General features: G+C 37.1%; 1 protein-coding gene across 1 annotated transcript; it reads left to right on the forward strand.

Moving 5' to 3' along the window:
* The first annotated feature begins 10,505 nt into the window (after nucleotides 1-10,505).
* On the forward strand, nucleotides 10,506-11,249 carry LOC145122116 (uncharacterized). Its single transcript, XM_079057776.1, has one exon. The coding sequence runs from the start codon at nucleotides 10,506-10,508 to the stop codon at nucleotides 11,247-11,249; it is 744 nt and encodes a 247-aa protein (XP_078913902.1).
* The last annotated feature ends 12,639 nt before the right edge of the window (nucleotides 11,250-23,888 follow it).

Raw genomic sequence — 23,888 nt, forward strand, 5'->3', positions numbered from 1 at the left:
TTTGTTTTGAATCTGTTTATGTGTATTTTGAAAATTGAAGAATGGATGGATTGTTTTAATGGGAATCAATGTAGGTAAAGGTGTTTGGGATTCTCTGATAGATTGCAGGAAACAAGGAAGAAAAAAGGAAGGAATAAAGCCATTCCCCTACAGTGTCAATTGGCTGTCAATTTATTAGTGTCCATTGGCTGTCATCTTATTAGTGTTTGTATATTCCTCTATTTGAATTTGATATATTATTGGAAGTATTGGTGTATGTACGTATATAAGGTATTTGGTTTTTAGGATTTTTACACAACACGAAATTTTAAGTGTATATTTATTTTGAATATATACACGTTACATATCCTACATGTATTTAGATAATTGCAAAGGTAATTAACACACACACATTTATATATATATTTATATATTTATATATATAAATTTGAACTTAATTATATTAACCATGTAAAATTTATTAGTTTGTTAAACCTCGGCTGGTTAAATTAAAAATACAAACACCTATACTTAAGAGACCCCAATCTACGTGCCATTGGTCTTTATTGCATCGCGGCCCACGGGGGTTTGATCGTCGAACTATGACCGAATTGAACCGGTTTTTACATTATCCCCCTGTTGAAAGGAATTTCGTCCCGAAATTTAAGAAAGAAGTACCTTAAGAGAAAAATGTGAGCGTGCCGGAGTGGTTATCGGGCATGACTAGTTTTGTGAAACTTTGCCCCATTGGGTTAGCTAATTATTTTCAAACTATATTAATCATCAACCGTCTTAACCACTTAGGATGTTAATGATGTATACCGTCGTGGGGAACATACGATGCTTTGATTAGGGATAATCGACTACAAGATAAGTTTTGGTATGGATGAAAAATATATATGGACTTGTTTACGGTTTACAATATTGTTAGGTTTTCATATTTAGCGGTATGAAGTTGTTTGATAGCGACGAGAATGATTGATTTATTCTACTTTGCTGACATGGGAATTAAGGGTTCAATCATTTCTTCGTACATTTAAAATGCTAAAGTATGACATTGTTAGAATTATAACCGAGAAGGGAACTGAATACAAAACATGTTTCTCTTCCAGATGTTATATAGGTATGATAAATCTAGTTTGTCCTTATACGGTTGAGGTCTTCCTTAATGAATATGCAACTCACTAAACCTAATTCTCACTCAAACATAAATTTAAAATTCTGAAACACAAAAGAAATTGACATAAATATTGGTAGTAATGTCAAAGTATGATGTTTACAAGAGGTTATATGAGACGTAACTACTAATGATGTCAAGTTTATTCTATTACCATGACTTGTTGTTATCATGTGAGATGAAGTATGTTGCCCCAAATGAGATGCAAATTTCATATTCTCAGGGTAATCAAAGCTTGTTGCGAAAACGGGATAACAAATTTGTTACTAAAAGGAGATACACTTTTAGTTGCTAGAATGAGATACCAGAGTTGTTGTTAAATTGAGTATACACGATTTGTTGACAAAACGTGATGTAAGACTTGTAGATGTACCAAGTCCCCATTCATGAGTTCATATCCCCAGCCTAATGACCGAATTATGCCCTAGGGACTACTATATGTATCAAAAACATAGGGTATAAAAAGGTAAAATGCACTCAAGCGAATCGTGCAAGTGAGGAGTTGTCTACTTCTGGCTAGCGTTATCCATGATGACCATATACTCAAATGAGTTAATGATTAGTGTGAACTGATTCCAGGGACTTAAATGTGATAAGACCTCATGAATTTACACTAGCATACACATACAAAGCAACTTATAGCAACCAAGTTTATACGAGTCAAATAATTATAACGAACGTAAGTAGTTTAGCTACGACAAGTCATGTTTTCTTTTGCATGATTGAAGACTTGTAGTATGCAGTGAAAAGAATTTAATCTGAGGTATATGGGAACTGATACGTCACTTCAAAGTCAAGGATTTGCAGGGTAGACATGTGAAGCATTAAATGCATGCGGCACACAAGTCAAGATTTTAGCAGTATATACTTATACGTGTGTGAATGGAAGAAGAAAGTTACGGCTCAAAGAATATATATATATATATTTATTTTCTCTTCATTTGTTAGATACACAATAACCATAACATCATAGACTATATATATTCTATTTCATTTGTAATTTTCACTAGTTTATATTCCGCGAGTGTTACCGAAATCATTTATCAATTTTTCAGAAGTGCTTAACTTGTTTTGTTGCATTCCCAACAATTTGCTTATTAATTACTTCTCCCACTTTACTTATATAAATCATCACATTCTTACCGCGACTTTTAACTTCTCCCTCACAAATGGATCCACCTGCAGATCATCAAAACCCCATAGATGACCTCGATTGGTTTCAGTACTTTGATCATCAAGATCTTTTCAGGTATATATAAACGTCACTCATTACACCATCTTACGCACAGAAAAGTGATTTTGTCGACATTTATCAAAACATGGTTTGGATTTGTAGTGATCAAAAAGAGTATTTCATCGTGTTGGATTTGATTATCTTGAGTTTTTTTTTTTTTTTTTTTGGATTTTTGCAGTGGTGACATGCTCAACCATCATGATTACGAGTTGTCGGAAAAATTGCATGAAGGGCTCGATCAGAACGTTTCCACAGTACTTAACAAGGATCAAAACATCATTTCTAGAAATGAGTTTCACGATCTTGATCCCCTTGAAGATATAAGCTTATGGGATTGTTGGGAGGATGGTAATTTACCATTGGTTAGTTTCAGTGAAGACTATAAATCCGGTGGTGAGGCTACATGTAGTGCTAGTGCTGTCACCACTGATCACGGTGGCCGGAAGGTAACAAAGAGATTGAGACCATTGGAGTTTGAAGAGATAGAGAAGTACTTTGAGATGCCGATAATCATGGCAGCAAAGGAACTAGGGATAAGTTTAACAGTGTTGAAGAAAAGATGCAGAGAGCTAAACATAAACAGATGGCCTCATAGAAAACTTAAGAGCCTTCAATCCCTCATTGAAAATGCCAAGGTAAATTATGATAATAACCTTCTATACATTACTCATGCACTTGGTAACCAAAGTAGTTTTGGTATTTTCTAAAATTTTAATCGTTAGCTTCTTTATAACTAAACATAGGTCCTAGGCATATGTCACATCAAATCAATTGATTTACTACGATCTCTTGATTTATATTTATATAAACTTATCTCATTGTAAATTTTGTGAACTCACATGAAAAATATATTGTATCTACCTTTAAAAAAATTTAGGAGTTGGGATTAAACGAGGAGATAGAGACGTTAGAAGGGCACAAGAAGATGATGGAGAAATTGCCAGGTATGGAATTGACAGAAAGAACAAAGAAGCTTAGGCAAGCTTGCTTCAAAGCTATTTATAAGAAGAGAGGACTTAACAATCCTTAGCCATTTTGTTATCATTCGTGGATTTTAATCTACATTGTATGTGTTTTTCTCTTGATAGTTTGATACTCTTTTTTTTTTAGTTTCATTTTATGTATTTGTCTATTGATTTTTAATGCAGAAAATTTTGTATAATTTGGGTATTATAGTTTGTATTATGTATTTAGCCATATTTTAGATTGCCGACATGACTATGCCGACGACTCTATACCAGAGGTCTATATAAATAGACTTATGAATTTAGTAGGAATAACTTGATTATAATCTTGTGATTTGTTCCATGTCTGATCCACTCCTAAGATTCACTTGACATGCCCCCAGTTATGTGTAATTAAAATTTTATTAGACTGTTGATCCTAATGAGTCTACCCTAAGTCCACAACCAAACAAGGAACAGGTCCTAAGGCGGACTCACCATTTCTAGGTCAATCATTCTTTAATTACACATAACTTCGAGGTACACCTAAAGAATCTTAGAGTTACCAGTTGTAAATTGTTTGTAATACCAAGTAGTGAGATTCAATGAAATAAAATGCCTGCCTATTTCATTGATAAACCTTTTAGTAAATATTCTTACCATTTATATACACATGTATAATTTCGCACTTTAGTGAACTATTCTTGGTGTTTCTGTTAACGTCTTGGAGATGGAGTTATGGTAGTGGGTAGAAGTAGGTTTTGTACGGGCGTTAAAATTTACACATCATGTTACTCCTGCGAGAATAGGGGTAGAAGAGATAATTAATAGACGCCTAATCCTATAATTACTTATAGGGGTGATCCTTATTAGTTACGTCTATAATCACGTAGTTCATATCAGTTATACATAATTTGAGATAGAATAGACTTTCGAATAAATGACTCTACTCTAAGTCCACAACCAAACAAGGAACAGGAAGTAGATCAATAGTCATAGATTCTGAGTCTATAATATCTTTAATTATGCATAACCTTGGCGTATGCACTCAGTTATCATAGGCCTACTAATAGAGGTCTTTAGTTTTCACATAAGTTGGTTATAGTATCACCAAATACTCTTATAGTATTTTTAGCTGTTTAGATTCGATTCTTAAAGTATTCTCTGTAGGGTGTAGTTAGGTTGATAGATTTGTTGCCCATTATGACTATCCCCCAGTATATGCAAGTCACTCCTCGGACAGATATAGTTGATCAGGCTATATCCTTCCCAGACTTGATTTACATATACCAAGGCATACCTATAATGTACAACTCCTCTTCTTTTATTTTATGTTCTTCTAGTTATGACACTATATGAGCATGTATGCATGTATTTATACTTTTAATAAAAAAAAATCATTTATTTTCTAAAAGTATATTTATTTGAAAAATGCACAAATCAGAGACTATTAGTCCCAATTGTGTTTATAGTTTGTATATCTTATGTGGTTTGATATACTTAATTCACTATAAACTGTGCTCTGATACCAATCTGTCACACCCCCAAACCGAGGATGGCGGAAACGTCCGGGGGTGGAGGACTTCATGTATAGTATCATAACAACAATTGTAATAGTAATTCAAGCAAACACAACCAACATATATATAATTGAAAAAGTTACAACATTGTATGAATTACATGTTTACGAATCAATTACAATATGTTGACAAAATATGAAATAGTAGACGCCTTAGCGTCCCATCCTCAAAAGCACTTGATTACCTGTTTAATGAGTTCCTGAGAATACAAGTTGTTTGAAAAAGTGTCAACACAAAGGTTGGTGAGTTCATAAGCTTTTGTTTGGTATTATTAAAGCCTTTCGTTTGTGAAAGTAGTATTTGTGTTAGAAAATCCAATATTTTCCTTAATGTGTAAATGTAGTCTTAAAACCCAAAGACCGAAATGTACAAGTAATTTGTCATATTTATGGTAAAACAATGCAAGTTTAAATCGACATAAACTCGTTAAATTTTAATGAAGTTCACGTAAATTCCAATGTTTATTAATACTTTATGTGAGTTATTATAACCATGCTATGACCTAGTTGGCCTGAAACGACGTTCTTCAAGCGTCGGAAATGTTATGACATTTGTCACCCCAGACCTGCCGGTCTAGCTGTTGCAGGCAGCTTAGGTGTAGGTTTGTCAAACCCAATATAGATCTATACACAAGTATCACGCTCTCCCTCAAGGAGACTCTGGTTACAATACAGGACTTAATGGTAATTTGAAGTAAATGTCTCACAAAGTAATTAACGGAATTACGTGTTATGAAAACTTGGTACCGTATGGCCGTACCTTGCTTAATGAAAATATCCTTTGTATAAATGTACCATTTTTTTAAATGTATGTGTTATGTAATGTATCATAAACTATACCTATTATAGTTTATCAACCAAGGGTAGTACGTAGTAATGTATGCAAACTATATTTAAAATAGTTTATTAAATGTTTGAATATATCGGTTGTACTTTGATTATAATCACTTGTTATTCTTTATATTCAATATGTCCAAATCCATTTGTAAACTGATGTGTGTCCATATATTAAGATAAAATGACATATATTGCAATAACATATAATCATATAAAGATATACACCTTGCTCAACATGTTACAAGGTGAAATGAAATTGACAGCAACTTTTTGTTGAAAACAGTTTCTGTTACTGTTTTTAGAAAATTTATAGAAAAATCATCAAAGCTCCAAGTCCAAATCCGAAAATTTTGAGAGTTTGGAATATGAGTCTAGTTTGTTTGTAAATTTTATCAAGATTTTTAGTGATCTCTAACAGAGGTGAAAATGTCCATAATCACAGACTGGTCCGGGTTTGCCTCTGAAATGACAGACAGTTTTGTAAAAATCACCATAAATTGTAGAAAAATCATATGGAGATGTGCAAGTATCCATTTTAAAGCTAAGAGTTTGAACTACTTGCACCTGGAACAGTTTTGAAAACTAAAATATTTAAGTTGACCAAAACAGTCCGTGATTAAAGTCCATCTTTTCTGATGTAATCTGTTAGAAAAAGTTTAATTGTGTTCTTGATGATTTTACTTGTATTCCCCCCTTAAAACTTAAGAAAAACATGTAAATGTAGGGGTATGAACTCACCCTTGAAGCGTGAGTTCGATTGGTACGGCATTTGCATTCCTTTGAGAAACGAAAAACATTCCGAGTGAACCGCAAATTCATAATCCTTGAACCTTGAAGTATTACCGGGACCGTTTTGTAACAGGTTTACAGTATATGGATTGTTTGTAAATTATTTTAACCAAAGTGGGACTGATTGGGTAAAAATAATTTCAAAGGAGGGGTTAATATTGACAATTGAAATCAAAGATTGGGGTTTGGACTGAATTTGCAAAGTATTTGTAACAAGGGGTTAAGTTTTGATAGTTTAAAAAAATGGGTTGGATTTCCGTTTGACCGTTGACTGGGTCAAACCCGGTACCCGTTTTCTTTTCGGGTTGTAACCCTTTACCCGACTACGGATCCGATATCTAGAATATTAGGGTCTTTTAAACCCGTTCCAATCAGTTTGATCGCGTAATAAGATCGAAAGGGAAATCGTGTTCTCTTCACAGCCGACTCGAAGAACACCAATGAACGGGGGGGGGGGGGGGGAAGACGACGGGAAATCGAACACCGATGAATCGGACGGATCGAGCAAAATCGTCGGTCGATTGGGGAAGGATCGACAAATCGTCGGCTGATTGGGGAAAGATCGAACACATCGTCGGCTGATTGGGGAAGGATCGACAAATCGTCGGCTGATTGGGGAAAGTGATAACTCCTAGAGCAAGTAGAGAGTCCAGGAGAAGGTCCAATACGTCCAATCACGTGTAGCAGCTTTCCAAAATCTGGACCTTCCAGAAGATTATGAGATACCTGAATCATCCTGGGATCGTTCCTCCACGTATGTTCCTGATTTTACGATGAAGGCGTTGGTTCTGTGCCTACTTTTGCTTGGTCTGATAACTCCTGCCGGTGTCCTTCGAAGATTGGTTTAGCAGGTTTTTCAAACTACGATAGAAAACCTGAAAATTGGAGAAAGCACTCAAGCTTTTCATCGCAAGGAGAGCCACCGATCGCATCGGGTTCGCCAACCTCGTCACCCGACTCCGACTTCCTGGCGAAGACTCCCCCTTCGTCGTCTGTATCAACAGCCCGGGGGAACGAGGCAGCAGCTCTGGCGAAGTTCGATGATGAACCGGGGCTTGCTTCGTCTCGGAGATAGAAGCTGAAGGCGGACCCGGCGATCGGTAAATCACGAGGGTAGCGGTGGGGTTTCTCGAGGGCAGTCACGAAGGGGTGGATTCTGTCTTCCGGCGGCTAGAATCGAGTGGTGACAGCAGCAGTGTTTTTGCGGCGGTGTTCGACGACTCGGAAGGGGGCAAGATCGATTGAGGTAATAGCTATTCCAAATCTTTCAATTGACTCTGAATCCTTTATCTCATCCTTCATTCTGTACGTCTTTGGGTTTCGATTTACTGAAGATCATGTTACTTACATTTTGACTTTTGATTTGTGATTCCAAATCTGATGAATGGTCCGAATTTTTCTTTGTCTGAGTTGGTGATCTTTATGGCAAAGTATGGAGTTTGATCAACAGGGTTTCGATAGGTGTTTGGGTTTTGATAATTTGACAGGGAAAGAACGAGAATTCGATGGGTGTTTGGGATTGTGCTTCTTCCACAGGAAAAGGAACAGAAATACCAACGGGTTATTGTTCTTCTGGTTTGCAGTTGTACTCGAGAATCAAGAACTGGAGTGTTCTGGCTTGGATACAGGTTGTCCTTTTGGTTGTTTATGATAGAAACTGATGAGGAGGTTTGTTTTGAATCTGTTTATGTGTATTTTGAAAATTGAAGAATGGATGGATTGTTTTAATGGGAATCAATGTAGGTAAAGGTGTTTGGGATTCTCTGATAGATTGCAGGAAACAAGGAAGAAAAAAGGAAAGAATAAAGCCATTCCCCTACAGTGTCAATTGGCTGTCAATTTATTAGTGTCCATTGGCTGTCATCTTATTAGTGTTTGTATATTCCTCTATTTGAATTTGATATATTATTGGAAGTATTGGTGTATGTACGTATATAAGGTATTTGGTTTTTAGGATTTTTACACAACACGAAATTTTAAGTGTATATTTATTTTGAATATATACACGTTACATATCCTACATGTATTTAGATAATTGCAAAGGTAATTAACACACACACATTTATATATATATTTATATATTTATATATATAAATTTGAACTTAATTATATTAACCATGTAAAATTTATTAGTTTGTTAAACCTCGGCTGATTAAATTAAAAATACAAACACCTATACTTAAGAGACCCCAATCTACGTGCCATTGGTCTTTATTGCATCGCGGCCCACGGGGGTTTGATCGTCGAACTATGACCGAATTGAACCGGTTTTTACACCATAGCTGGTGATGATCCACACAAATCCAAAACCAATGCATAACCAATTGATGCAAATTCTCTGAAAGAATTCATTTCTAAACTTTACAATATTTGACAGTTGTTACTCCAAAATATGCTACATGCATATTCATAAAAATATTTTACATATATGGTTTTATTTCAAAAGACTGGATACAAACCAACTAACGAGTTTTTACAAAGTTTTATATATATTACCTAATTTCCTAGGGATTTATACATTAAATACAAAAGGTATAATATTATCTATTCTACATCATCTACCAGTACATGACTATACTAGATGCTTATCACATGCAATAGTCCCTATATTGAACAACAAAGGCATATGTGTATCATATGACATGCTTTCCATATACATATCAATATGACAGAAGCAACGAGGGACAAAGAACAACAAAGGCATATGTGTATCATATGACATGCTTTCCATATCAACCAACAATCTGATTCAATGATTTACAATCAATAAGACATAACAATATCAACTTGATATACATCAATAAAGCTTCAGCCCAAATGGCACAGAAAATACAATTTCAGATTATCATTTTTGCTAGAATATACAGGATTTCAGCCCTACAGAGCCCTATGCCAATACCAGAAGTTATACGAGTCATGATCTAAATGGCCAAAGGCACAAAGCCAATACCAGAAGTTATACGAGTCATGCTCTATATGGCCAAAGGCATAAATCCGATATAACATAGGAAAGTACATTGAATATATAACACATAACATACAATTGTCCCTATATTGAACTCATCGTAAAATAATTAATTGATAAAATGATAATTTGGGCAGCACTTCGCCTCCAAATATGACTTTCTTTGACAAAACAGGGGATTTTAATTGAAAACCGGGCCTTGCGCGGGCAGAGTTTCAACTTGAAAATATTATTTTTCTCGGGTCTTCGGGCCGTCGGGACTTGCTTTGGTTGTCGGGGATGTTTCCTAGGCTTCGGGGGTGTTAGGGTAATTTGAGGGAGAGTAGAGCGTGAGAGAGAATCAAATTTGTAACCAAAATTCGGCTGCCTTCGATTGCTATTTATAGCGGACTGAGAGTTCGCATTACGCTGGGCGTAAATCTTCGGTACGATGGGCGTATAGCGAGGCGGTGTTCTATGCGGAGCGTACTTCGGTACGCTGGGCGTACGAGACATGGAAATGGTTCGGAACCCGGGCCTCGAACATGGCTGAGGTAGGACACGTGTCTTCATGAGAAGGCACTTGGTGGCTGATACGTGTCTTCGTAGTACGCTGGGTGTACGTACAAAGTACGTCGGACGTACTTCTCCGGTCAGCCTCGTAATTTGTGCCATAAAGCTTCAAAAATTCGTATCTTTCGCATACGAGCTCCGCTTTTGACGTTCTTTGTATCCACGCATAGGTGAAATTATGCTCTAGAACTTTCGTTTAGACTCCGTCGGCTAATTTTGACTTCATTTTTACAGTTATATTTTTAACAGCGCAGGACTGGAAAAGTCTGTTAAAAATTCATAACTTCTTCATATGACATCCGTTTTCGTCTGTATTTTTACCGTTGTACTACTATTGACGAGATCTTCGATTTTCGTTTAGGTTGTGTCAGCTAAAAATCACTCGATGGCTCTCTTCCTAAACCCGAAAAAAGTGATGACAAGTATATGGCATGGATGTGGTGTGATCTATGATCAAAGGATGGCTCACCACCGCCATGGACAAGGAAATACGAAGCAGTGTGAAGTATGCTAACACGACTCTTGAGATATGGAATGACTTACATGAAAGATTCGGGAAGGAAAGTGCACCAAGAGGATATGAACTCAAACAATCCATCACGCAGACAAGACAAGAAGGAACTTCTATATCAGCCTACTATACCAAACTGAGAAGTATATGGGACGAAATAGATTCCGTCTTACCAACACCACGATGTGAATGCGATGGCTGCAGTTGCAATATTGGGAAGAAGATCACAAAACTCAAAGAAAAGGAAAGGGTCTATGAGTTTTTGATGGGTCTTGATGCTGAGTTTTCGGTTATAAGAACCCAAATACTTGCTACAAAGCCAAAACCAAACCTTGGAACAACATACCACATGGTTGCAGAGGACGAACAACAACAAAACATCGTTGTTGGAAGGAAAATTACAACCATTCCCGATGCAGCGGCTTTTCAGACTTCGCAACAAGTTAGTCGTGAGAACCAGAACCACAAAAGGAGTTGGCAAAAGACTGAAAAGAAAAGCTCCAACAGCAAATCGTGGCACTGCACCTTCTGTGGAAGAGATGGACATGTTAGATACGGATGTTTCAAGTTTGTCGGCTACCCGGACTGGTGGCCGGGAAGAGGAAAGAAGGAGACGATGAAGCCGAAGGCAGCCATGGCTGAAACTGGTATCGACAAAATACCAGAATGGACCGACCAATAATATGATATGTTTCTCAAAGTATTTGGCAAGAACAATGACGATAGAACCAACAACACTCCAAAGGCAAACATGGTAGGTAAATTTAACAATGAAAATGACTGGATAATCGATTCAAGGGCAACCGAATGTATGACCTATAATCGGGAGTCTCTTAAAAACGTCACTACTAGAGGTAAAATAATTACCAGTCACCATCCCCAATGGTTAAACCATTCCTGTAAAAGGAAACGATGAACTCAATTTTAAAGGGGGAATCAAAATCAAAGGAGTTCTTTATATACCAAATTTCAAATGTAACCTTCTATATGTTATTCAACTAACGAAAGATTTGAAATGTGCCATCACTTTCTTCCCTGATTTCTTTTTCATACAGGGCTTGAGGACGAGGGACTTGATTGGAATGGGTAAGTGCATTGGTGGACTTTACAAAATGGGGATCATGCAAGAAGATCGGAAGGCTATGGCAATCACTACCCCAAATCAATGGCATAAAAGACTTGGTCATCCATCGAATAAAAAATTATCTCATATTTCTTTGTGTACGGAACTTAGTGCTAAGGATGTTTTTTGTGATTCATGTTTGAGAGCTAAATTAACTAGAATCCCTTTTCCAATAAGTACAATAAAAATAAATGATTGTTTTGATATGATTCATTATGATATTTAGGGCAACTATAGAACCTTTTCGCTTACACATGGATGTTATTTCCTCACTATAGTCGATGATTATAGTCGGTCAGTCTGGATTTACATAATCAAACATAAATATGAGGCAAGTGACTACTTGATTAGTTTTTATAACCTCATCCAAATGCAATTCCAAAAGAATATAAAATGAATCAGGTGTGACAATGGAGGAGAGTTCACCTCCAATCACATGATAATCTTTTATGCCGATCACGACATTGAGCTCGAGATAACCTTTCCACACACCCCACAACAAAATGGGGTTGTGGAGAGAAAGCACATACACCTTTTGGAGATAGCATGCGCTTTAAGGTTTGAAGGAAAATTACCCATAAGGTTTTGGGGGGAATGCGTCCTAACAGCTGCATACATCATCAATAGGTTACCATCCAAGGTAATCAAGTACAAAACACCATATGAGATAATGTATGGAAAAGAACCTCCTTATGAGCACATTCGTGTTCTAGGTTGTTTGGCTTATTTCTGGAACATCGAAACAAAGGGAGATAAATTTTCTCCGCGAGGAAAGGAAGGAGTATTTTTGGGATACCCTTTTGGTACAAAAGGTTATAAAGTCTATGATTTAGAAAAACGAAAAATCATCGTTAGCCGAGATGTGAAGTTTATAGAAAATGTTTTTCCATTTTCCAGTCATAAAGAGAATGTTGATCAGGGAGAAAATGAGATCATTGATGAATATCAACAAATTGATGGGCATAAGCATGATACAGAGAACAATTTGCAGCATGATGATAAGCCTATACAAGATGATCCCAGCATAATGAGCCTGATAGTGCACTTGGTGATCCGACATAGGCTCACGAAACCAATAGCGACCCACTACTTGATGATGCTAACACACGACGTCAAAATCATAACAATTTGGGTCGTATGTCTCAACGGACCAAGGTTCAACCAGCTCTTTTCAAGGATTGTGAAATAAACATCCCACCATCTGTCGATCATGCACACCCAAGCTCTGATCAAGTCTCCTCCACGGTACATCCTCTAGCTTACTATATGTCTTATGATAAGTTTTCTAACAAACTCAAAAGTTTTCTTGCGGCCATCACGTCACATGATGAGCCCAAAAACCTTTTTTCAGGCTTTACAAGATGAAAATTAGCGAGATGCCATGAAACGAGAAATCAAGGCACTTGAAGAGAATCGAACGTGGTCTCTAGAATCTTTACCTGATGGGAAGAAGGCGATAGATTATAAATGGGTGTAAAAGATTAAATATAAACCAAACGGCGAGATCGAGTGTGACAAAGCTAGGCTTGTAGCGAAGGGATTTACGCAAATGGAAGGTGTGGACTACCACGACACCTTTGCACCCACTGCAAAATTAGTAACAATGTGAACTCTCCTCACCTTGGCTGTAAAGAAAGACTGGATTATACACCAATTAGACGTCAACAATGCGTTGTTACATGGTGATGTCAACGAGGAGGTATACATGAAGCTTCCGCAAGGGTTCTCAAAATACAACGGTACCCGTGTTTTCCGTCTCAAAAAGTACCAATACGGTCTTAAGCAAGCATCACATAATTGGTACCATAAGTTCACACGTGCTTTGTTGGAGCTTGGTTTCACTCAGTCCAAGGCAGATTAATCATTGTTTGTGTATAATAAAAATGAAGTTTTTATGGCAGTTTTGATCTACGTTGATGGTGTGATCGTTGTTGGAAATAACATGAACATGATTCAATACACCAAGTCTCAACTTCATAAAAGATTTAGTATTAACGACCTTGGCACCTTGAAGTATTTTTTGGTTATAGAAGTGGCTCGCACGAAGGAGGGTTTAGTTCTTAGTCAACGAAAATATACCCTGGACATCTTGGAAGACAGTAGGTTACAAGGATGTCATCCAAGTGGCTTCCCCATGGAACAAAACCTCAAACTTGACAAGAATGAAGAAGAGAAAAAAGTTGACTCAGGCAAGTATAGACACTTGGTTGGTCGATTGTTGTATCTGCAAGCCACACGTCCTTACATTACATGTAACGCCCACAGATTCAGGCTAGTCAATTTAGAGACGATAAGCGTCAAAAATGACTTTTTGATAGAGGAGTATTTAGAACAAATATTCTTAACTAAGTTGTAGTATATGTCACAAGGTTTCCGTACATATAAAGAACGTCGAAATCCGAGTTATAACGAAGAAGTTATGACTTGTTGAAGTTTCACGACAAAACTAGCACGACACCGGGAATCGTAAAAAGTGAGTTTATGATAGACTACTTTTTAGCCTTAGGTTTCTAAAAGAAAGTTGTAGAGTACGTCTCCACCTTCGCATGGATATAAAGAACGTCAAAAACGAAGCTCGTATGCAAACGTTATGGCCTTCCGAAGATGCAACTGTCTAAGGCCATGACACGTGGCAGAGACCCTAGCCGCCTTAAGTCACGACGTGAACATGAAGTTCACGACGTGAAACGTGTCAGAGACACTAATCGAGGCTCGAAAACACTTGTTAAAGCTACGGGATGACTCATGGAAGTTCACGACGTGAACCTATCATGTTCACGACGTGAATGGGCCCAGAACAACCTATAAATAGCAAGTTCAGCCCTTTCATTCCTTAAACCATTTCTTTTCTCTCTCCCTCGTTTGTTGAAGGCGTTCCACGTATCGAGCCTGGCGATCACGAACCACTGACTGTTTTTAGTTAGATTCTGCCAACTCACGCTATTAAGGTGAGTGCATATTATTTTCATCTTACACATAGATATGAAGTATTTTATATAAATTACGTGCTATGTGTGCATATTATCTGTATACTTGCTATCTGTGATGGATGAACCATTATATATATATATATATATATATATATATATATATATGTTTTAATTGATTTAAACTGTATATGTATTTTATATCTACAAATATGTTGGGTAAAACATGGGTAGATGAATTAGATGATGTGTGATGAAATAAAAATTGATGAGAGGTCTTGATGTTTAAGATGATATAGTCATCTAGCAGAGTATAAATATAGTTATTAGTTATCGATCCGGGAATATGGATCATACATAGCAGATCCGGGAGAATGGATCAGATAGAGAGGTTAGTTTTAGATCCGGGAGTATGGATTAGGTATTTTTGAACTATGTGTTCACCAGTTGTAATTTAAGAACCCTGGCAGCTATGGACTTAGTGCCTGTTAGATAAACGTTGGCAGCTATGGACTTAAGTGCCTATTGTAAAAACCCTGGCGACCATGCATACTTGGTGCCTAAACTCTGGCGACTATGCAGACTTAGTGCCTAAACCCTGGCGACCATGCAGACTTGGTGCCTAAACTCTGGCAACTATGCAGACTTAGTGCCTAAACCTTGGCGACCATGCAGACTTGGTCCCTAAACCCTGACGACCATGCATACTTGGTGCCTAAACACTAGCGACGATCTGACTTCGTGCCTATTAGATAAACCTTGGCAGCTATGGACTTAGTGCCTGTTGTATAAACCTTGGCTACGATGTGACTTCGTGATTATTAGATAAACCCTGACGACGATGTGACTTCATGCCTATTACTTAGGATGAATCCTTAGGAATGAGTGATAGATAAATCTTAGGGTAGATCCTTAAGATTAAAAAAAGATAATGGGGATGAGTAATTAGGTTGATTGTTTGATGATTAAATATAATAATTATATTATTGTGGGTTGAAAACCCTATGTATTCACCAGGTTTCCCAACATGACCCACTCAGTCTATTTGTATCACAGGTATTGATACGAAGCTACTTTATACTGAGAGATTTAAGAGGTGTAGATCACTAGTGTAAATGAATGTAAGTTCTGTTTATACTTATGTTTCTGTATTGACAATGACATCCCAAATGTTTAAATGGAATAAAATACATTTCTTCGGAAATGATTTGATAAAGAATTTATCATGTACTTTACGGGAACAAATTCCGCAACATTTTTATTAAAAGGGTACTCTGATTTTTATAAAGCATAAACAAAAATCGGTCTTTTCTGGCCATGAAATTTGGGGATGTCACATTACATACTCCATAAACGTGTTAAGCCAATTTTTCTCTGATCCTTGACAGAACCATATGAATGTTGTTACTCGAGTTTTAAGGTACTTAAAAACAACTTCGGGTCAAGGCATTTTGATACCCTGACAAGGAGGGATGAAATTAGTTTCTTACTGTGACGCCGATTGGCTTGGCTGTCCATTCTCGAGGCGATATCGTACCAGCTATTTACTTCTACTTGGTGGTGATCCCATATCATGGAAGTCTAAGAAACAATCGGTTGTTTCCTATTCCTCGGGTGAAGTAGAGTACATGGCCAGCACAGTTAGCGAAATATGATGGGTACGGTTGTCACAACTAGCATTTTTAGCTAGGAAGTTCTATCTATGTATGGTCAACTATTGATGTATCTTATAACTCTAAGATTGATCTTATACAAGTTATTTATTTCAAAAACAACTATTCAAATCAAAACTCACTCGTGAAGCCCTAAGCCTAATTCAATGCACTACACTCACTCGACTTTAGGCTTGTAACCCTAATTTCCCGGTTCAAACTCTTATTGGACCAGGATCCTATTCTTGGGCCTAATGGGCCAATAAACCCACAAATTGATCCTTTTGGGCCACGAATCCTCATTTGGGCCCTAATTGGACCCACATTCACTAAGTAATGGATATTGGGCCATAAGACTCATCATGGGCCTTATTGGGCCGAAAACCACCCATTTGTTTTCAATGGACCGAAAACCCATTGATTTTACCTCTTTTGGGCCGAGAGCCCTAATGGACCTTCATGGGCCCAAAAAACTCTATTGGACCAATGTGTTTTAGGTTGCATTTTAAACTCAAGCCCAATACACTCTCTCCTTTCATCCTCTCTTCATTCTCGGTTTTAAAGCAAAAAAAAAGATGAAAAGATATTATTATTTATTGGTAATCCATGCACTACAACCACCATACAACTAGACATTCTCATACTTCTATGCAACATATTTCCCACCTCTCTCTTCTCTCTTCTTATTCTCGGCTCTCTCCACTCTCCTCTCTCCAAATTCAAACTTCATCTCATTCCTAAAACTTCCTCTCTAGACTCTTCAAGAATTCCTTCATTCCTTTTTCCAGAAAACAGTGAGGTGGGGTGGGTTTTTCAACAAGTTCTCACCAAAGTTCATCATACTAGGTAAGCTACTTCACATTTAAATTGAATAAATCCATCTTATGCTAATATCTTCCTTCAAAACATCACCAATCTCGTGTCTATGCTCCTAGAAACATCTTGTTTTCGAAGATCTTCTCAAAGGAGCTTACTAGGCCGAAAACTCATTCAAACTTCTCACCAAAACCGATCCATCACTCAATGTGAGTTCATAACCCCTTGTTTTCTGTTTTTACTATGTTTTGGGGGAGGATACAAGTTGCTTTTGTGTTAGATCTATGTATTTATGCATGTATATGTGTGTTTTCATGTTATATGTTGTGATTATGCTATGAAAACTTGTTAAAAATTCATAAAAACTCGAGATCTACTAAAGTTTGGTGATGTTTGTAAACTAAACCATCATATGCAACTTACTATGAAGTTGAAAGGATTAAACATATTAAGGAACACTAGAAAACTAAACAAAATCATATAAGGGGCCATATTTGACAGATAAACAAAAAGTAAAGTCTTTTTGACAACTCACGGTTTTGAGAGGACCAAAAGAGCAATTTTTAGATAAAAATGGATCTTTATGATATCCACTGTTTTAAAGGGGCCAAGAATGTAAATTTTCACAAAATGGGCTTTTATTTGGGCCTTCTCGTCTTAATGGGTCAAACTTGTCAATTTCCACAAAAATGGGTCTTATTTAGAAACTCACGGTTTACATAGGCCTAAAAAGGCAATTATTTACTTTTTATGGATTAAATTGTCATTTTAAACAAACATGGGCCAAAAATGTAAATTTTCGGTCAAATGGGCTGAAAATGTCATTTCTATTAAAAATTGGGCCAAAAATGTTATTTCGATCAATAGTGGGTTGAAAATGTCATTTTATATAAAATGAGCCCTTAAAAGTAAACTTTCGGTCTCAATGGGCCTAAAATGTCATTTTTACCAAAAATGTGCCTTAGTTGTAAATTTTCGGTTTAATGGGCCAAGAATGTCATTTTTACAAAAAGTGGGTCTTTTATGCCATTTTGGTAAATAATTGAGCTAAAACAAGTAATATAATAACAAACGGGCTAATTACGTCATTCTCACTTTTATTGGGCCTTGTTTACCCATTGTCATGTTATCGGGCCTTAGTGACCCATTTACATGCTTATTGGGCTTGATACATTCATTACATGTTCATTGGGCCTTAGTGACCCATTTAGATGCTTATAGGGCTTGATACATTCTTTACATGTTTATTGGGCCTTAATGACCCATTTACATGCTTATTGGGCATGATACGTTCACTACATGTTTATTTGGCCTTAATGAACCATTTACATGCTTGATAGGTCCTGTATACTCCTTACATGTTTATTGGGCCTTGTTAACCCATTTACATGCTCGACGGACCTTGTGTACACATTTCATGCTTATTGGGCCTCATTCATTCATGTGCATACACATTGGGCCTTGTAACCTAAATACATACACGAAATCATTATTTAAAACATTAAATAGTGTGTTACACTGTTCGCGTAAATTTAGTTAAGGTTCTTGTGAGACGTTCTTTCATTCGTACCTACCTAGTGTACAACCTTAAGTCCTGTAGTTATAACCAGAATCTCCTGGAGGGAGAGCGAGAGTTTGTGTATAGATCTATATGGGGTTGACAGCCCCGCACCTGAGTTGTTCGCTACAGCTAGACTAGGCCAGTCTAGAGTGACAAACGTCTTACCTTAAACAAGCGATGCCTGAAAAACGTCATGACAGGCAGATCAGTCATATCAGGCATGGTTATAACGACTCACATAGAGATTAACTCCACTGTAAATTTATGGAATACATATACATTTCTACAGTTACGAAACTATACAAACATCAGTTTACCGTCGTAGGGTTTTAAGACTACAACACTTTTACAAGCAGAAAATATCGGATTTTCTGGGAAAATACATTATACATTACATTTTACTTACAACAGAAAACATGGGATTTTTTGGAATACTCTCTTTATACATTTTCAAAACAGAAACACACATGCTTTAATACAAGATTTGATACAAAACTTTCAAACCATTTTATATAAAATATCGGATTTTCTGGTGTTTACAAAGTGATACAAAACTTTTCATACAAACATACTTATGAACTCACCAACATTATATATGTTGACCGTTTTCAAAATAACTTGTATTCTCAGGAAATCGTTAAGCCGGTTGGTCATCAAGAACACATGGATTTTGTTGTATTTTTGTTATCATCATACACTTATTATTTTGGCATGTAATTTGTAATCCAACACACTTATGTAAACAATGATGGTTGTATTATTGTATGTGTGATGATGATGTTGTCTTGATTCAATTATTTACACTGTGATGATATTACAAGATGAAGTCACCCAACTCCCGGACGTTTCCGCCGTTCTGGTTCGGGGGTGTGACAGATTGGTATCAGAGCAATGTTTATAGTGAACTGGCATATCTAATAATACAATATATGCAACTATAAATACATTGGAACTAAAATACTCTAAACAAAATAAAATGCATACCTATGTGTGCATTTTAGGGTATTGACACAATAAGAAACAGTAAAAGTCTTTAGAGGAATTGAACATCGCGGTTAAACCTGGGCAGTTATGTAGTCGTATTGGGGGTAAATATAGCCTGATCAACTATATTTATTCAAAATACGACCGACATGTGCTTGGGAGTGATCGTGGTGGGAAATGAATCTAGAAACTTACCAACCTCGTATCCAAAAAGTTTTAAGGAACTCAAACATAAACAATTAAAATACTATAAGAGTATTTTAGAATGGTATCTACGTACACCCCCTTACACACTACTCACGTCTCCAATTCTCGCGCAGACAACATGGTTGAATACCAGCAAGGTGACCTTTACTATCAGGCCCTGGTGGCCCATGGGTGGATGGAGGAGGAACCCGAAATGGTTCAAGAGGCAGATCCAGGAGTTGGACCTGAAGAGTATCTAGAGACAGATTACGAGGATGAGGGATCCAAAGAGAAGACTGAAGAGGTAGAGGGCGTTAGGGAAGCTCCTAGTGAATCCCACCTTTTAGAGATGATATCAGACCATCACACGACACAAGGGAACCCCACTGATCAGACGCGCTCCTTGGAGGAGGAGGTTGCCACTCTCAGGCAACAACTTTTTGCAGCAGATGCCAGAGCCGTTCAAGCGGAGCATGAGAGAGATGAGATCACTCGGGAGATGAGTGAATTGGCTGACCTTTTGGTGCGTCATTTTGACATCTGAGCATCACCACCAGATGCCGTACGCCGCAACTAGGAATTGCTCTCTCTTCACCACCCCTATCGTTAGAACATGTTCTCTTTTCTTACTATTGTATGTAGGATTGACTTTATGATTAGGTGACTACACTACTCATAAAGCCGTTATGCTGTCGGATTATATATTTTCTCTATGTACTGTATGCCTTTTTAAAAGGCAAAATTTCATGCTCTATACTACGAATATTATATCATTAATGAAGTAGTTATGTTTTATTTGTGATGTTGTTATCTGTTATGTATTCTATTTTCCTTATTTCATGATATTGTATTCATTCACTCATATGCACAAACGAACCATCGAAAACATTATATACCAAAGGAACATGAAACCACAAACCACTATGTACTCACCATCTTTCTGTTCTGTGATAGAAGATGCCTCGAAGATACATTCGTAGGAACAACAACACGGCACCACCACCACCGCCTCCGCCGGAGGTAAACTCTGCTGCATTCCAGGAAGCAGTGTCGGCTGCGGTCACCGCATCATTGGCTCACATTCATAATGGAAACAACGGTTGCGGTAACGGTCAAGGAACTGGAAGCTCGAACCAAGGAATGAACCAAGGTCCTACAAAAGTTTGTACCTACAAAGACTTCTCAAATGCCAAACCTTGAACATTCAATGGGACTAGAGGCGTAATAACTCTAAAGCGATGGATAGAAAGGATCGAGTCAGTTTTTGAGATCTGCGGATGTCCTGAAGAATGCAAGGTGAAATTTTCAGCTTGCACGTTTGTCAACCAAGCGCTTTCGTGGTGGAATGGTCATGTGGAGGCTATGACACTCCCAGTGGAAAATGCCATGCCATGAGGGGAGCTCAAGGAAATGTTGATGGCAGAGTACTGTCCCCATGGGGAAGTGCAGAAACAGAAGCCTGAGCTATGGAATCTTACAGTACAAAACTCAGACATCGATGCTTACATCTCAAGATTCAGTGAATTGGCACTTCTGTGCCCGAGTATGATCACCTCAGAAGGAAAGAAGATTGAGCGGTTCATTTGGGGACTAACTTCTCCAATTCGAGGAAACGTAATAGCATCAAACCTTGAGACTTATGATAGTGCGAAAAGGCTAGCTAAGAATATTTACGACCATGGAAACGAGAAATGAGCCAAAACTGCTGAGACGGAGGCCAAGAAGGAAGGGAATAACAAGAAAAATGGGGACAATAAACGAAAGGGACGACAGAAATAGGGATCCTCCAAAAAGCAGCAAACTATAGCAGTGATATTGCCATATTTATACATATTTTTAGGCAATATTTATTTACATTTTTATTAATATTTTGGTTATTTGCATAGAATCATGGTACTTATAAGGATAAATTGTTATTTGCAGCCAAAGTAAAACATTCTCGAAGAGAGGGACTAGAACGGACAATATTTGGAACTTTGGAGCCTTGAAGGGAAGAAGGATGAAAAACTCAGCAAAAAGACGTACTCACGACGTGAGTAATTAGATGTTCACGACGTGAGCAGAGTATTCCAGAAGATATACATCCGGGTGAAAGAGTCATTGTCGAATACGGAAAACTCGCATTCAAGACGTGAACTCGATAAAATCAGATACTATAAATTCTATTGCTCATTACGACTTGAGGAGTTTTTTGGGCAGAAGAAAAGGGTTTCAGAAGACGAATTTCAGCAGAAGAAAAGTCTTGGCAGAAGGTTTTCAACACCAAAAGAGTAGAGGTTCATAATTAGTTTAATTGTTGATACTTGAACATGTCTTATACTTTGATTTATGCTTGTTTAATTGCTAGTATGTCTAGCTAAATCTAGCTGCTTCTGTTAGCTAGATGAAGCTGGAACTCATGGTTTTGATGCATTAGATTTGACTTTACTTGTTGGCAATATGCTTGTGTTGATTGATTTTACCTAGCATGTTTAATTTAATATTTGATTGCTTTAAATTCTTGTTCTGTGTAGTTACTGAATACAAATCTGCATGAATTTGAATACCTAATAATTCGGTGAACACTAGTTTATTAGAGCTAAGATCAAACCAATCTTAGGTAAGTAATTGAATCATTGAATTAAGTTGTGCTAGAGAACTCATATTATGACTGTAATTGTGTTTTGATTAATCAATCTTACATGGCTCCAATATTATTCTATAATTGATTATGTGTTAACTAATGTGTGACCATACATAGACTTACATGAATAAATTAAAGTTAGTAGATTTAGAACTAAATTGCTAATACTATTTTAATTGGCACCAACGGTAATTGTCATAGCTAAATTATAAATCATTGAGGGAAAGTGGATTCGAACTAAGAGAAGTGTTTTTAGTAATTGATTAAATTTGAGTAAAGTTCGTCTGATCTTGTAAAATCAGATAAAACCCTTTTAAGCTATTAATAATTAGATTAATTTAGAAGTAAGTAGATTAATTAGTTAACATTGTTCCCTGTGATCGACACCCGACTTACCCAACTATTCTATAATTCGACTAGGTACACTGCCTAGGTGCATTTTAGTTAGTTAAGTTAGTTAGGTTATAAATTATAAAATTAGTGGGTACTTTTGTGCACATCAAGTTTTTGGCGCCGTTGTCGGGGAACGGCTTAGTAATTGCTAATTTATTTGCATTAAATTAATCGATCCTTTTTGTGGGGTAAAACCTACAAAGAGTTTTTTTTTTCAGTTTCAAATTTTTTCTGCATTACAGAACTCACGACGTAAGCTTTACAGGCTCACGACGTGAATCCTGCGAACCTAGTTTTCTTTGTTTTTAGTTTGCTTTTCTATTTTAGTTCAGTTTTATGTTTTTATTTTGTTTATTTTTTCAGGAGTACATGACCAGAGGGTCCAATACACCTTTGGTGCCACCACTTGAAGATCCAGAGTCAGCCTTTCACAAAAAGAAAGATAAGAACGTAAAGGAAGATCAAACACCAAAGAAGACACACTTACAAGAACTCAAGTTAGTGTTCTCAAAGAAATCGGGGAAGAAAACGGGAGAGTCAAGTTCATCTTCAAAGGACAAGAGCAAAGTTGAAAACTTAGATCAAATACCTTTCCCAACTGAATCCGAGTACGACTCTGAGACTGAGTTTGGACTTTATACGAGTGAACCCGAGAACGAGACAAGAAACGAGATGGCAAACATTGAAGAAATGTCAATGGGAGCTTACAAGAAGCGAATTCGTGAAGATGTTGGTCCAGGTTTAGTACAACCAGCGATACCTGCCACTGCCACATTCGAGCTGAAGGGACATATCCTCACTGCACTAAAGGATATCCCATTTTATGGGAAGGGTCATGAGGATGCATTTAAGCATTTAGATGAAGTCAACGACATTGCTAACTATTTCAATGTCCCAAATGTTAACAGAGACATCATCTTACTAAGGATGCTACCAGTCACTTTCAAGGGAGCTGCAAAAGACTGGTTGAAAGCACTTCCTCCTGGTACAATCACTACTTGGGCTCAAATGCGTGAGAAATTTCTAGATCAGTTTTGCCCACCTTCCAAAATAGCT

This window comes from Lactuca virosa, chromosome 6 (assembly GCF_052849685.1).
Source record: "Lactuca virosa cultivar CGN04683 chromosome 6, Lactuca_virosa_CGN04683_v6, whole genome shotgun sequence".
Lineage (NCBI taxonomy): Eukaryota > Viridiplantae > Streptophyta > Magnoliopsida > Asterales > Asteraceae > Lactuca > Lactuca virosa.

Excerpts from the sequence above, each read along its gene's own strand:
- LOC145122116 (XM_079057776.1), top strand. The coding sequence starts at position 10,506 with ATGATCAAAGGATGGCTCACCACCGCCATGGACAAGGAAATACGAAGC.